The sequence below is a fragment of the Aquarana catesbeiana genome, linkage group LG13, assembly GCF_042186555.1.
Source record: "Aquarana catesbeiana isolate 2022-GZ linkage group LG13, ASM4218655v1, whole genome shotgun sequence".
Taxonomy (NCBI): Eukaryota; Metazoa; Chordata; class Amphibia; order Anura; family Ranidae; genus Aquarana; species Aquarana catesbeiana.
In genome coordinates, this window is record NC_133336.1 from 263,375 (window position 1) to 280,245 (window position 16,871).

The 16,871-nt window shown below is 50.9% G+C and overlaps 1 protein-coding gene across 1 annotated transcript in view; it reads left to right on the forward strand.

The window, feature by feature from the left end:
* EML1 (EMAP like 1) overlaps positions 1–16,871 on the forward strand; it is a gene marked incomplete in the record, with an annotated part of 215,487 nt that overhangs the window by 27,438 nt on the left and 171,178 nt on the right. Inside the window, 2 exon segments of the mRNA XM_073609641.1 lie at positions 9,464–9,596; positions 14,198–14,248. Coding sequence (XP_073465742.1) covers positions 9,464–9,596; positions 14,198–14,248 — 184 coding nt within the window.

Sequence of the window (16,871 nt, forward strand, 5' to 3'; positions counted from 1 at the left end):
CGAGGACAAGGCTGGAAATCGCTCTATAATGCTGATTGAGTTAGAATATCAGACTGGAAGCTTTAAAAGGAGGGTGGTGCTTGAAATCCTTGTTCTCCCTCGGGTAACTACGGTTACCTGCAAGGAAACACATGCAGTCATCATTGCTTTGCACAAAAAGGAATTTACAGGCAAGGATGTTGCTGCTACTAAGATTGACCTAAATCAACCATTTATCAGATCATCAAGAACTTCAAGGAGAGAGGTTCAGTTGTTGTGAAGAAGGCTTCAGGGCGCCCAAGAAAGTCCAGCAAGTGCCAGGACTGTCTCCTATAGTTGATTCAGCTGCAGGATCAGGGCACCACCAGTGCAGGGGGGAGGGGAGGATCAGAAATGGCAGGTGTGAGTACATCTGTATGCTCGGTGAGGAGAAGACTTTTGGAGGATGACTTGGTACTAAGAAGGGCAGCAGAGAAGCCACTTCTCTCCAGGAAAAACATCAAGGACAGACTGGTAGTCTGTGAAAGGTACAGGGATTGGACTGCTGAGGACTGGGGCAAAGTATTTTCTCCCATTCCCGTTGTTTGGGGCATCTGGAAAAAACCTTGTCCAGAGAAGAAAAGGTGAGCGCTACCATCACTCCTTTGTCATGCCAACAGTAAAGCATCCTGAGACCATTCATGAAAATTTTGGGTCCATGGCCAGGAAACTCCCCAGACCTTAATTCCATTGAGAACTTGTGGTCAATCACCAAAAGGCGAGTGAACAAAAAATTCACAAATTCTTTCAAACTCCGAGCATTGATTATGCAAGAATGGGGGGCGGCCAACAGTTAGAATGTGGCCCAGAAGTTGATTGACAGCATGCTGGGGCGAATTGCAGAGGTCTTGAAAATGAAGGGTCAACACTGCAAATATTGACTCTTTTCATAAACTTAAAGTAGAAGTCCACCCTAACGCTAAAATCTCTATATCTCCAGGCATCCACGATCTAAGACTAACCTATCTAGCCCTGTAAAGAAGAAATGGCTATACATACATTTTTTGAAGCCGCTTCGGTCCCACGCTGAGCTTTCAGCGACATCTTCTCCGTGAAGGCGGGTGCAGAAGAGGCAGCCGCCAATGGAAGCCCCTAGTAAGTCTATGGGTGGCGTCGCTTCCCATTCATTTCCCAGCCGTTGTCTCCTCTGCAGAGCTTCCCCTGCTGGAGACCCGACTGGTATGAAAAAAAGGTATGTATAGTGATTTCTTCTTTGCAGGGATAGATAGGTTAGTCTTAGATCATGGATCCCTGGAGATTTAGAGATTTTATTAGAGTGGACTTCCACTTTAACGTAATTGTCAATAAGATCCTCTGACACTTATAAAATGCTTGTAATTATACTTCAGTAACCCACAGAACCATCTGAGAAAAAGATGAAGTAGCAGACTTTGTGGAAATTATTTGTGTCATTCTCAAAACATTTGGCCACGGCTGTACAAGGCTGTCCGATCCTGAGAGACGGGGCTTTTGGATTTGGTCATTTCTACTGTCCTACACTTTTGCCGGCAAGGAAAATCACCTTGTTGCAAAGTCTACCATCACACCTGAAAGGTCTATTTTGCTTGGTGCGTGTCGAAGAACTTTCATCCTAGAACGTACTCCACAAGACGTATTCGGTCCTTTCTCCAGGCTGGTGTGTACCAGTATAGAATGGCCAAGATTTGTCCTTTTAATGGTATGCAAAGCCAGATGCATCAAAGGATAAATCTCAGTCCTGGCCATTCTGTTTCAGAAATACTTGGCCTCTCACTCCCTAGTTGAGGCCTTATTTAGATGTCTCACATTTCTCTTGTGTCTCTTTGGGACCCTATTCTGGTTTTCTTGGGTCTTCAGAAGCCGCCTTTGTACCATTTTAAGGACATTAATTTGTCGGGCTTGACTTGCAAGGTGGCCTTTCTTCTTCCTATCACCTGTGTTGAGGGACTTGATGTGGAAGGTGGGCGTGCACTGGATTTTCGGAAGGTAGGAGCGTGTAGTTCATGAATACGTATTTTTCTTTATTTGCAGCATGTTTATACAGATAAAAAAACGGGTTTGTCCTTATCAAGACTGAAAGGAACCAGAGGAGCAAATGAGTGACACATTATACAATGGAGGGAGAAGTAGAAAAAATATTACATTTATTAATGAGTTAAGAATTCATTAAACTCCCCAGTGGGAGGTAGTGGTAGTAGTAGATCCAAAGGCCACGGCGTTAAATGGTCTCTGGATGTGGCAACACACAGCACAAGACAATAAAAAAACACTACAAATAAAACAAACGATCGTCCGGACCCCAAAAATCTATGCACGGATGTCCATGCCATGACTAATGTGTCGTTTAAAGATTTGTTTTCTATATAATGTAGAAAATATGGCAAGGGCATCTACTCAGAGGTCCCTGGAAGGCTCCAGCATACTTCTTAAGGACTAGAATTCAGGTTATGCCACTTTTGATGGATAACTTCTCAGGCTGTTCATCAGTCAATCCCCTCCCCCTCTTCCCATCAGAACCTTGTGGGCTGGAGCCTTCCAGGGACCTCTGAGTAGATGCCCATGCCACGTTTTCTACATTATATATAAAACAAATCTTTAAATGACGCATTAGTCATGGCACGGACATCCACGCATAGATTTTTGGGATCTGGACGATCGTTTATATGTTTTATTTGTAGTGTTTTTTTATTGTCTTGTGCTGTGTGTTGTCACATCCGGAGACCATTTGACGCCGTGGCCTTTGGATATATACTACTACTACTACTACTACTACTACTACTACTACTACTACTACCTCCCACTGGGGAGTTTAATGAATTCTTAACTCATTAATAAATGTAATATTTACTTATCCTTCTATTGTATATGGTGTCATTCGGTCCTCTGGTTCCTTTCAGTCTTGATGAGGACAAACCCTTTTTTTTTATATAAATGCCGAATTTCTGAGGACATTCTAGTGTCTTATCACACAGAATTCTGGGCCCTTTTCTTCTTTTTTTTTTTTTTGGTTTGGATAAAAACACATCATCACTAATAAATATATATATATTTTTACATAATAATGTTTATTTTTTATTTTGCCTAGATTTACGCTTTAAGGCAAATCTTTCCTAATCCATAATATGTGTTCAATAAAGATCTTTTCTTTGGGTTTAGATAAGACGGCAGTTTTATAGGAGATGAGAAGAAGGTTGTGAAGAGCGATTTGTTCTTTCTTGTGGTCGGTTTATTAGGGTGAGGGAGGCACTAATGACTACAGAGTATATTATTAAAGAAGTCCCTGGGAGTGTTGGGGACGCCATATAAGCGCCTTTTATCTACACTTCTTTTGTCTCCAGTCATTGAAGTGTGGAAGACGCTTGATTGGCCTTCCAAGAGCTTTTCTGCCAAAATATGAAAGTATCGGCCCAGGCCACGGAGGGGAGGGATCGGCCCAGGCCTGCGGAGGGGAGGGATCGGCCCAGGCCTGCGGAGGGGAGGGATCGGCCCAGGCCTGCGGAGGGGAGGGATCGGCCCAGGCCTGCGGAGGGGAGGGATCGGCCTAGACCTGCGGAGGGGAGGGATTGGCCTAGACCTGCGGAGGGGAGGGATCGGGCCAGGCCGCGGAGGGGAGGGATCGGGCCAGGCCTGCGGAGGGGAGGGATCGGCCTAGACCTGCGGAGGGGAGGGATCGGCCTAGACCTGCGGAGGGGAGGGATCGGCCTAGACCTGCGGAGGGGAGGGATCGGCCCAGGCCGCGGAGGGGAGGGATCGGCCCAGGCCGCGGAGGGGAGGGATCGGGCCAGGCCTGCCAGGGGGGAGGGATCGGGCCAGGCCGCGGAGGGGAGGGATAGGGCCAGGCCTGCCGGGGGGGAGGGATCGGGCCAGGCCTGCGGAGGGGAGGGATCGGGCCAGGCCGCGGAGGGGAGGGATCGGGCCAGGCCGCGGAGGGGAGGGATCGGCCTAGACCTGCGGAGGGGAGGGATCGGGCCAGGCCGCGGAGGGGAGGGATCGGCCTAGACCTGCGGAGGGGAGGGATCGGCCTAGACCTGCGGAGGGGAGGGATCGGCCTAGACCTGCGGAGGGGAGGGATCGGGCCAGGCCTGCGGAGGGGAGGGATCGGGCCAGGCCTGTGGAGGGGAGGGATCGGGCCAGGCCTGTGGAGGGGAGGGATCGGGCCAGGCCGCGGAAGGGAAGTTATCGGCTCAGGCCGCAGAGAGGGGGGAGGGGAATTAGGGTTTTTTTTTTTTTTTTTCTTTGACCCTGTTGTCACCTTTTTTGTTCTGGAACAGGAAGTGAGGGCTGTTCCCACAATGGGGACACCGGCAGCGCCAGTAACTTGGTGGCAAATTTTCTCTCATATTCAGTCTCTTCTTTTTAATTGAAATGAGAATTGTAAACCCAATCTTCTAGAAATGTGAGGTGTTCTCTGTTCTGTATACAGCGCCCTCTGCTGGGAAAGAGAAACAAAAAGGTAACTTCTTCTTCTTCTTCTTCTTCTTCTTCTTCTTCCTCTTCTTCCTCTTCTTCCTCTTCTTCCTCTTCTTCCTCTTCTTCCTCTTCTTCTTCTTCTTCCTCCTCATCATCGATAAATTCTTCTTGTGTTGTGCAGCACTAACAGAATGGCTCCCATATTGCACGAGTCCCGAGAGTCCTGACCGTGTTTGTTTTTTGGTTTTTATTACTCTTTGGATAATTCTGAATAATTGTATTTTTTGGATCGTTCTTTTGCTGCTTCTTTGTCTAAAAAAAAGAAATCACTTTTGTGCTTTTAGAATGTCGGTTTTTGCACTTACATATTAAAGGGGACAAAATCTTACAGAGCAAAAAGACATTTACCTCCAGCAAGGCCATAAAAACACCTCAACATTTTCAAAAAATTAGGATTTTATTCACACAATATGGTGCTAAGCCCACTTACTGCGTCATCGTACCCCAATATTAGAGGGTCCTCCACTATTCATAGAATGGGAGAAATACTCTCCTCTATACGGGAGAAAAGAGAAATACTCTCCTCTATACGGGAGAAATACACTCCTCTATACGGGAGAAATACTCTCCTCTATACCTGTATAGAGGAGAGTATTTCTCCCGTATAGAGGAGAGTATTTCTCCCGTATAGAGGAGAGTATTTCTCCCGTATAGAGGAGAGTATTTCTCCCGTGTAGAGGAGAGTATTTCTCCCGTGTAGAGGAGAGTATTTCTCCCGTGTAGAGGAGAGTATTTCTCCCGCGTAGAGGAGAGTATTTCCCCCGCGTAGAGGAGAGTATTTCCCCCGCGTAGAGGAGAGTATTTCCCCCGCGTAGAGGAGAGTATTTCTCCCGTATAGAGGAGAGTATTTCTCCCCGTGTCCCCGCAGGCTCACCACTCCACACCCAATGGTCCTTATCTGGGTTGTGTGACTCCCAGTGTCATTCATCCCTTTTCCTAGGAGCCTGCAGGGGAATGCTGAGGGTCATGGCAACACATCATTACACGCTGCCATTTATATCCAGAAGACTTTATTATCCTAACAGGGAAAATATTACATTATGATTATCCTCAAAATGAAGATGAAATATAAATAACAATAAATTTAAAGTCACAATTCTGTCTGCATGAGTCTCCTCCTCCCCTCCCCCTCTTTCCTCTGCTATCTGCATGAGTCACTTCTGACACCAAGAGATAAAAGGTGACAGGAGGGAGCTCCAGCACACAGTCTGTGATTAACAGCCTCAGCTCTGTTCCTGTGTACTGTGTCCCTTCCCTCCAATCAGCTCTCCCTGAACTCCACAGAGTGTAACTTCAGCTCTCCGCCCCCTGCTTTCTGAAAGCTCAAACAAACTGTATAAACTCTGCAGTTTGAACAGATGTAGAGAAGACTGCAGATAAACAGGTACAACTTATGTAGGGAGATTTGTTTCCTCTCTGTGTATCACCTGAGGCCAGTCATTTCACTGGCCTTTACATAAAGTACAATGAATGAACTGTGCGTTCCCATTAGAACATCGCAGAGAAGAAATACAAATATTACACAGAAAGGACACAATATAAATATGACATCGGGGGTCCAGAATATTACTCCGCAGCATGTGGGACCCACCCAAGAAGAGAAACCTCTGACATGTATGGGGGGATGGGATAATATGCTGCGGGGGGCAGGAGGAGGATTTAAGGTGGACTTGGCCTTTAATGAGTATTTGTTCCCTAAAAGGGTTTGTCCACCCAAAACCAATATTTCCAATGTATGGCGTCATTAAGATATCACCGAGGAAATGCTGGCGGCTCCATAATTTGAGCCGCTGATCCAGATAGGCAGGAAAGTCTGAACACCTGCCCTGCATAGCAGCCAGGAAATAGAGGATTGGAGGCTTCATAAACACTTTATAACTTTGAGGGTTTCACCAATACCGATACTAGTATCAAATGCTTCGATGCCTAATCCGATACCTCCCAGCAGGAGGCCAGTACACCCGGCATCCTCAGTGTAACTGGTGAGGGGGCCGGGCAGCCTCCCAGATGGTCAGTGCGGCGGTGGAGGCAGTTACAAGCATCGATCTCCCTGTATAGCTTTTCTGACAGCCGCTTCTCCTCCTCTCCCTCCTGCGGCTGTCAGCTGCTTTATTGAAAGCTATACAGGGGGATCGGTGCTTGTAATGACCCCTCACCACCACGCCGATCACCCCTGACTGTTCCTTGTGTCCTCCTCTGGCTCTCTGTGTCCTCCTCTGTGTCCTCCTCTGGCTCCCGGTGTCCTCCTCTGGCTCCCTGGTGTCCTCCTCTGGCTCCCGGTGTCCTCCTCTGGCTCCCGGTGTCCTCCTCTGGCTCCCGGTGTCCTCCTCTGGCTCCCGGTGTCCTCCTCTGGCTCCCGGTGTCCTCCTCTGGCTCCCGGTGTCCTCCTCGGGCTCCCGGTGTCCTCTTCGGGCTCCCGGTGTCCTCCTCTGGCTCCCGGTGTCCTCCTCTGGCTCCCGGTGTCCTCCTCTGGCTCCCGGTGTCCTCCTCTGGCTCCCGGTGTCCTCCTCTGGCTCCCGGTGTCCTCCTCTGGCTCCCGGTGTCCTCCTCTGGCTCCCGGTGTCCTCTTCGGGCTCCCGGTGTCCTCTTCGGGCTCCCGGTGTCCTCCTCCGGCTCTCTGAGTCCCTGGGTCCTCCTCCGTCTCCCCGTGTCCTCCTCCTCCTCCCTCCTCCATCTCCCTGTCTCCTCCTCCTCCCTCCTCCATCTCCCTGTCCCCTCCTCCTCCTCCTCCTCCTCCTCCGTCTCCCTGTCTCCTCCTCCTCCTCCGTCTCCCTGTCTCCTCCTCCTCCTTCACCTCCATCTCCCTGTCTCCTCCTCCACCTCCATCTCCCTGTCTCCTCCTCCTCCTCCACCTCCATCTCCCTGTCTCCTCCTCCTCCTCCACCTCCATCTCCCTGTCTCCTCCTCCTCCTCCTCCTCCTCCTCCTCCTCCTCCTCCTCCTCCTCCTCCGGCTCTCCGTGTCGTCTTCCTCCCTCCGGCTCTCCGTGTCGTCTTCCTCCCTCCGGCTCTCCGTGTCGTCTTCCTCCCTCCGGCTCTCTGTGTCGTCTTCCTCCCTCCGGCTCTCCGTGTCGTCGTCCTCCCTCCGGCTCTCCGTGTCGTCTTCCTCCCTCCGGCTCTCCGTGTCGTCTTCCTCCCTCCGGCTCTCCGTGTCGTCTTCCTCCCTCCGGCTCTCCGTGCCGTCTTCCTCCCTCCGGCTCTCCGTGTCGTCGTCCTCCCTCCTCCTCCCTCCTCCTCCGTCTCCTCGTGTCCTCCTCCTCCGTCTCCCCGTGTCCTCCTCCGTCTCCCCGTGTCCTCCTCCTCCATCTCTCCGTGTCCTCCTCCTCCATCTCTCCGTGTCCTCCTCCTCCGTCTCTCCGTGTCCTCCTCCTCCGTCTCTCCGTGTCCTCCTCCTCCGTCTCTCCGTGTCCCCCTCCATCTCTCCGTGTCGTCGTCCTCCCTCCGTCTCCCCGTGTCCCCCTCCTCCGTCTCCCCGTGTCCTTCTTCTCCTCCTCCTCCGTCTCCCCATGTCCTCCTCCGTCTCCCCGTGTCCTCCTCCTCCTCCGTCGTCCTCCCTCCGTCTCTCCGTGTGGTCGTCCTCCCTCCGTCTCTCCGTGTGTTCGTCCTCCCTCCGTCTCTCCGTGTGGTCGTCCTCCCTCCGTCTCTCCGTGTGGTCGTCCTCCCTCCGTCTCTCCGTGTGGTCGTCCTCCCTCCGTCTCTCCGTGTCGTCGTCCTCCCTCCGTGTCGTCGTCCTCCCTCCGTCTCTCCGTGTGGTCGTCCTCCCTCCGTCTCTCCGTGTCGTCGTCCTCCCTCCGTCTCTCCGTGTCGTCGTCCTCCCTCCGTCTCTCCGTGTCGTCGTCCTCCCTCCGTCTCTCCGTGTGGTCGTCCTCCCTCCGTCTCTCCGTGTGGTCGTCCTCCCTCCGTCTCTCCGTGTCGTCGTCCTCCCTCCGTCTCTCCGTGTCGTCGTCGTCGTCCTCCCTCCGTCTCTCCGCGTCGTCATCCTCCCTCCGTCTCTCCGCGTCGTCATCCTCCCTCCGTCTCTCCGTGTCGTCGTCCTCCCTCCGTCTCTCCGTGTCGTCGTCCTCCCTCCGTCTCTCCGTGTGGTCGTCCTCCCTCCGTGTCGTCGTCCTCCCTCCGTCTCTCCGTGTGGTCGTCCTCCCTCCGTCTCTCCGTGTGGTCGTCCTCCCTCCGTCTCTCCGCGTCGTCGTCCTCCCTCCGTCTCTCCGCGTGGTCGTCCTCCCTCCGTCTCTCCGCGTGGTCGTCCTCCCTCCGTCTCTCCGCGTGGTCGTCCTCCCTCCGTCTCTCCGCGTGGTCGTCCTCCCTCCGTCTCTCCGCGTGGTCGTCCTCCCTCCGTCTCTCCGTGTCGTCGTCCTCCCTCCGTCTCTCCGTGTCGTCGTCCTCCCTCTGGATCTGTCAGGATGGAGAATGGAGGAAGGGGCCGGTATATCTGTCATTTACCAGCTCCTTCCCTTTCTGAATGCACAGTCGGTTATCACTGACTGTCCAGTCATAACTGAGTATCGTAAACTGTTTCCTCTGCTTCAGTTTATGAATGGAGAGGAGCCTCTGTTTCCTGTCCATTCATCTAAAGTGCAGCTGAGGCTGCTGAGAAAGGGAGTGGGGAATCTGTGTCCTCAATCCTTTTCTCTGTCTCAAAGGGGAAATGTTAAGTTAAAATGTCTGTTAAGACCCCTGACATCTCACCAAAGCCCCCCAACAGGGCTGATAAAAAAAAAAGAAATTGTAATAAATAAATGTTTTAAAAGATAAATTGTAAAAATAATAAAAATTTTATAAAAAAACTGACAAAAAAAAAAAAAACTTAAAAAAAAAAATAAAATAAAAAAATATAAATTGTAAAAAGAAAAAATATAAAAAAAAAACTACTGATATCGGTACTTGTACTCGGTGGTATCAGTGCAACCCTAATATTTGTATTGTGAGGCCAGCTAACCGCATGCTTGTCATTGTGATACGATTGGCAGATGGAGCATTTGATGTATTTGTTTGATTCTACAGCTCGGCCATTGGTCCAGGGACTGACAATGAGGACCGCCGTAAACAGCGAGACCATCTTACCAAAGAAACCTACTGGCTCTCTCCCTTCTCCTTCGGGGACCCGGAAAGACATTGTTCCGCTATCATCCAAAAGGTAAGTGTCCGAGGCTGGAGATCCTGATCCACGGCCGCTCAGCTTTGTCATCTCCGAGGCTCCAGCAGTATTCACCCCAAATTCATTGTGTTTTTTTGCTTGGGACTGTGATGGCAAACCTGTCATCCAGATAATGTTGTATAAAGGCTCGTTCATAGTACCGGTGGGGGGGCGGTAGGAACCATGCAGTTGAGCCTCGTTATTACCACCCCTTAAAGCTGAACTTTACCCATATGATAAAAATAATGTTATCTAGCAAAGAACATCCATTGCACATTAATAATTCTGCTACCAACATGAGTGTGTGCTGTACATTGCCTCCAGCATTGCTCCTGTTTTTCTGTGTCAGAGGCGGCCATTTTACTGAAGCCCCTGAGCAGCAGTAAATCATAAGGCCTCATGCACACAGTGTTTTTACAGCCACTTTTACTAGCGCCAGACGTGTTTTTTTTTTTTTTTTTTTTGCAGCTTAAAAACACCTCTCCATGTTATTCTATGTGTCCATGTACACACAGGCTTTTAGGAGCTGTAAGTGGTAGAGGCGTTTTTAAGCTGACCCCCCCCCTCCCCCAGGACCGGCGGGTTCTGAGGACCGGCGTTAGAGTTGTAAAAACATCTGATGGTTCAATTGTTTTTTGGCATGTCAAAATCAATGGTTCCCTATGAGAGCCGTCTTAACTGATCTGACTTTCAGCCCATTGATTTGAATGAATTGAACTTGTGGAATGCAACTTGTCGGAGGATCTTGAAAATGAATCCCACCTTATAATTAAGGAAAAAAAACGGCATGGGGTCCCCCCCTCATCCAACCAGGCCCTTATTTTATCTGGAATGGATCTTGAAAGGGAATCCCGTGCCAGAATGAAAAAAAAAAGAACGAAGTGCTTCAGTTTGGTATGAATTTTGAGGGGAATCCCAACGCCAAAGAAACTAAACAGCGTGGGGTCCCACCCAAAATCCATACCAGACCCTTATCTGAGCGCGCAGCCCAACAGGTCAGGAAAGTGGGGGGATGAGTGAGCTGCTTTGTGCCCCCCACCCCAAAGCACCTTGTCCCCATGTTGATGGGGACAAAGGCCTCTTCCCGACAACCCTGGTCGGTGGTTGTGGGGGTATGCGAGCAGGGAGCTTATCAGAACAAGGGGGCCCCCAGGTCCTGCCCCCATATGAATGAGTATGGGGTATATTGTACCCCTACCTATTCACTCCAAGAAAAGAGTGTAAATAAATCCTTTAATAAAATTAAAGAATGTCCCCCCCATTATAGCTCCAATGTGTTCTTCCTCCGGTCTTCTCCCTCCGGTGATGTCTTCTTCCTCCGGTCTTCTCCCGCCAGTGATGTCTTCTTCCTCCGGTCTTCTCCCTCCGGTGATGTCTTCTTCCTCCGGTCTTCTCCCTCCGGTGATGTGTTCATCCTCCGGTCTTCTCCCTCCGGTGATGTGTTCATCCTCCGGTCTTCTCCCTCCGGTGATGTGTTCTTCCTCCGGTCTTCTCCCTCCGGTGATGTGTTCTTCCTCCGGTCTTCTCCCTCCGGTGATGTGTTCTTCCTCCGGTCTTCTCCCTCCGGTGATGTGTTCTTCCTCCGGTCTTCTCCCTCCGGTGATGTCTTCTTCCTCCGGTCTTCTCCCGCCGGTGATGTCTTCTTCCTCCGGTCTTCTCCCTCCGGTGATGTCTTCTTCCTCCGGTCTTCTCCCGCCGGTGATGTCTTCTTCCTCCGGTCTTCTCCCTCCGGTGATGTCTTCTTCCTCCGGTCTTCTCCCGCCGGTGATGTCTTCTTCCTCCGGTCTTCTCCCTCCGGTGATGTCTTCTTCCTCCGGTCTTCTCCCTCCGGTGATGTCGTCTTCCTCCGGTCTTCTCCCTCCGGTGATGTCTTCTTCCTCCGGTCTTCTCCCGCCGGTGATGTCTTCTTCCTCCGGTCTTCTCCCTCCGGTGATGTCGTCTTCCTCCGGTCTTCTCCCTCCGGTGATGTCGTCTTCCTCCGGTCTTCTCCCTCCGGTGATGTCGTCTTCCTCCGGTCTTCTCCCGCCAGTTATGTCTTCTTCCTCCAGTCTTCTCCACCGCCGACCCGGACCTTCTCAGATGCTGGCTCCCGCTGTTGTCATCTTCCATGACTGCCAGTCCTTATATAGCCATGGGGCGTGGCCATCCAGTGACATCACCATAAGACCCTGCCCCTTGTGATGTCGTGATCCTCAGAGCAAATATTGCATGCCACAAGTCGGATTGTATGTGGCTTCTATTCAAATCAATGGGCTGAAAGTCAAATCAGTTAAAGCGGAGCTCCAGCCCCACCACCGAAAATGAAAAGTCAGAAGCTACAAATCCGGTACCAATACTGGAGCTGCTGACTTTTAATATCAGGACACTTGCCTGTCCGGGGATCCCAAGATGTCGGCATCCCAGACGATTTTTCAATCGTCTCTCGGATGCCGGCGCCGCAATTCCTTGTAAGGGAAACTGGCAGTGAAGCCTTGCGGCTTGACAGCCGATTCCCTACTGGCCCTGGCAGCGGTGGGAGGAGGAGGGGCGTGCCAAGGTCTCCTGGAAGTAGGTACCCGTTGTCAAAAACAGGTACCCCCTCCCCCCAAAAGGTGCCAGATGTGGCAGCAGAGGGGGGTGGAGCTCTGCTTTAAGACTCCTCTTATAGGGACCATTGATTTTGAGATGTCATGTGACTTGTGCTCTGTAATAATTGTATTTGGGAGTAGAAAATAGAAGAGGCAGAGAAACGCAGCTGAATGCTAACGTTGTTAAACGCGCATTAACAGCAATGCAAAAAGCGACTAAAAGTGCGGTTTTACAGCGGCCTTTACCTGGCGTCGGTACTGGCTTTGCAGCTCTTTTTTGGATGGCCCGTGTACATGAGGCTTTAAGAACTCCCCCATCGATTTAACGGTTTCAAACATCATTCCTGGAATGCCGGGATTGCTAAATGTCAAATCTGCTTCTGTCATCAACAAAACCGTCAAACCATCAAATGGCCATAACTGATCACATGTGCAGCACCATGGCAAATGCAGACAAACAGAAGCAGCTTCCTTGGCTGTAAAGGATAGAAGGATTTAATTCCACTTTAAGGCTGTCAGCAGATTGGCCTCTACAAATTCAGCAGTGCCTAAAAATGGAGAGCAAACTGAGCATGTGCAGAGCGGGGTGAGACTGAGTATTACCGGATTGTACACAGTGTAGACTCTCCTTGTTTTCTATACCTGCAGAAGGGTCCAGTCTCAGTCTAGCAGGACTTTAGTCAGAAAATAAAGTTCCATTTTAACTGCTCCACCTTTCACTGGAAAGGCGGCAGCTGGAGGGCGTAGGCGTGCTGGGGGGGGGATGGAATGTGCGGGGGGGTGTAGGCGTGCTGGGGGGACATGGAATGTGCTGGGGGGTGTAGCCATCCTGGGTGTGTAGATGTGCTGGGGGCGTAGGCCTGCTGGGGGGGGCATGGAATGTGCTGGGGGGTGTAGACATCCTGGGGGTTTAGGCGTGCTGGGGGTGTAGGCGTGCTGGGGGGCATGGAATGTGCTGGGGGGCGTAGGCGTGCTGGGGGTGTAGACATGCTGGGGGGGGGCATGGAATGTGCTGGGGGTGTAGACATCCTGGGGGTGTAGATGTACTGGGGGGCGTGGCGTGCTGGGGGGTGTAGCCATCCTGGGGGTTTAGACGTACTGGGGGTGTAGATGTGCTGGGCGGCGTGGCGTGCTGGGGGTGTAGGCAAGCTGGGGGGGCGTAGGGGTGCTGGGGGGGCATGGAATGTGCTGGGGGTGTAGACATGCTGGGGGGGGGCATGGGAATGTGCTGGGGGTGTAGATGTGCTGGGGGTGTAGCCATCCTGGGGGTTTAGACGTACTGGGGGTGTAGATGTGCTGGGGGGCGTGGCGTGCTGGGGGTGTAGATGTGCTGGGGGGCGTGGCGTGCTGGGGGTGTAGATGTGCTGGGGGAAGGGCGTGGCGTGCTGGGGGCGTGGCGTGCTGGGGGCGTGGCGTGCTGGGGGCGTGGCGTGCTGGGGGCGTGGCGTGCTGGGGGTGTAGACGTGCTGGGGGTGTAGACATGCTGGGGGGGCATGGAATGTGCTGGGGGTATAGGCAAGCTGGGGGGGCGTAGGGGTGCTGGGGGGGGCATGGAATGTGCTGGGGGTGTAGCCATTCTGGGGGTGTAGATGTACTGGGGGGCGTGGCGTGCTGGGGGTGTGATGCTTTGCTTCAATCTAGGTATTCTATCCCCTGTGATGTTTGGTGGGCACTATTGTCTGCTGAACATGGGACTGTACTGCAAGCACTCAGTGCTTGAGGTTGTGGCACGGTAGTGCGGCATTTAGGGGGTTACAAGCGGCTCTTCTGACTTCCTCGTGGGCGGGAGTAATGGGTGGAGGAGTCCAGTTTTGCCTATTACTTTCTAAAATCGTTTTCTCCAGAACTTTTTTTTAAATTTAGTTCTTGTTATATATTTTTTAGCTGTGTTTCTGTCCTCTTGTCTTCAGACTGGTCATTGTGCTCTTCTGTAGATCTCTTGTAATGTTGGGATAGCTCTGTGTGTCCTACTGTCTCATCTGCTGACTTGTCTCATTTACACTTTGCTTCTTTCCTGCATCATTCTGGCTCTAGCAAGTCTGTGCGTCTCGTGAATACATGTAAAATAACTAAAGCCACGTCCAGGTAAATGCTTTTCATTACTTTCCTTTCCATAATTGTGACTCTTTACCGATGTTCGTCATCTGAGGCCGGTCACACCTACGCAGGTTGCATATTCCAGGTGCATTTTGCATTTTTCAATTCACGTTTTTGATCCATTGAAGTCTATGGAACCAAAAACCAGAAAAAAGTCCTTGGCCCTTTCATAGCCTTTCCTTTCCACAGATGTGAACATGTCCCATAGGAAACCATGTTAGATGGACTATAAGGTGTTAGATGGACTGTAGGGTGTTAGAGGGCTGTAGGGTGTTTCTGTAAAAGTGAAAATGCACTAAAAAATGCATATGTGTGACCCCCGGCCTTAGTCCTCCACACACATCCTCCAGCAATGGTAGATTTTCCATCGTTTGTGAATACGGAATCTATAGAAATGTATGGGATGGTTGTAGCAGATTTGTCTTCACATGGAGCAGGGACTCCATGATGGATTCTCGGCAGGTGACCTCATTGGACGGCGGATATGGCCAATCAGATCTCAATACATCCTGAGTTCACCAAACACAATCCTCCAGACCGCTCATTACATTCCCTGCAGAGGAACTGAACTGTGCACACAAAGTAAGGGTCCCCAGTGTAGTCAGCGGTCTCTCTGCAGCGGATCTTTTCTCCATTACTGCCTCGCCATTTTCTTCGATGTCTCTATGGGGCAGCCATCTTTGTAGAGGCGGGGCTTTTCTTCCTAATGTCAAATCCTCTAGCAAGGAGAACCGTGAGCAGAACAGAAGTGAAATCGCCAAATCTCCCGAGACCAGCAGTCAGAGGTGGTAGTGCCTTAGATCAGTGGTTCTCAGTCATCAAGTACCCCCAACAGGCCATGTTTGCAGGTTTTCCTTTATCTTGCACAGGTGCTATAAATCAGAGTCAATGGTTTGGTATTTTGCACTACTATTTTAGCTAAGAAATTCCCAAAACATGGCCTGTTGGGGGTACTTAAGGACGGGGTTTGAGAAACACTGCTTTAGATGATCTCACACTGCAGATGTAGTGCTACACGAGTGTCTAGACACCTCACCTAACAGAAAGGGTAGTGCTGTCCTTAAAGTGGGACTGTACTGTATCTGAGCACCACCAACCAAACTAATATTCAAAGCAAACTCCTCCATCCATCCATCCATCCATGTCTCCATCCATGTCTCCTTCCTTCCATCCATCCATGTCTCCTTCCTTCCATCCATCCATGTCTCCTTCCTTCCATCCATCCATCCATGTCTCCATCCATGTCTCCTTCCTTCCATCCATCCATGTCTCCTTCCTTCCATCCATCCATCCATGTCTCCATCCATGTCTCCTTCCTTCCATCCATCCATCCATGTCTCCTTCCTTCCATCCATCCATGTCTCCTTCCTTCCATCCATCCATGTCTCCTTCCTTCCATCCATCCATGTCTCCTTCCTTACATCCATCCATGTCTCCATCCATCCATCCATCCATGTCTTCATCCATCCATCCATGTCTTCATCCATCCATCCATGTCTCCTTCCATCCATCCATGTCTTCATCCATCCATGTCTCCTTCCTTCCATCCATCCATGTCTCCATCCATCCATCCATCCATCCATGTCTCCTTCCATCCATCCATCCATCCATCCATCCATGTCTCCTTCCATCCATCCATCCATGTCTCCATCCATGTCTCCTTCCATCCATCCATCCATGTCTTCGTCCATCCATGTCTCCTTCCGTCCATCCATCCATCCATCCATCCATCCATCCATCCATCCATCCATCCATGTCTCCATCCATGTTTCCATCCATCCATCCATGTCTCCATCCATCCATCCCTGTCTCCATCCATCCCTGTCTCCATCCATCCATCCTTCCATCCATCCATCCATGTCTCCTTCCATCCATCCATGTCTCCATCCATCCATGTCTCCATCCATCCATCCATCCATGTCTTTATCCATCCATGTCTCCTTCCATCCATCCATCCATCCATCCATGTCTTTATCCATCCATGTCTCCTTCCATCCATCCATCCATCCATCCATGTCTTTATCCATCCATCCATCCATCCATGTCTTTATCCATCCATGTCTCCTTCCATCCATCCATCCATCCATCCATCCATCCATCCATCCATCCATGTCTTTATCCATCCATGTCTCCTTCCATCCATCCATGTCTTCATCCATCCATCCATGTCTTTATCCATCCATGTCTCCTTCCATCCATCCATGTCTTCATCCATCCATCCATGTCTTTATCCATCCATGTCTCCTTCCATCCATCCATGTCTTCATCCATCCATGTCTCCATCCATGTCTCCTTCCGTCCATCCATCCTTCCGTCCATCCATCCATCCATCTCTTCATCCATCCATGTCTAAATTCCTCCATCCATGTCTCCATCCATCCCTCCCCCCATCCATGTCTAAATTCCTCCATCCATGTCTCCCTCCATCCATGTCTAAATTCCTCCATTCATGTCTCCATCCATGCATCATCACGGACTGTGGGGAAAATGTTACATTTCATTTGAAAATTGCGCTCCCATAGCCTGGAGTAGGAGTGGAGAGGCACAGAATCCAAGTTGCATGAGGTCCGGTGTGAAGTTTCCACATTCTGTGATGATTTGAGGAGCCGTG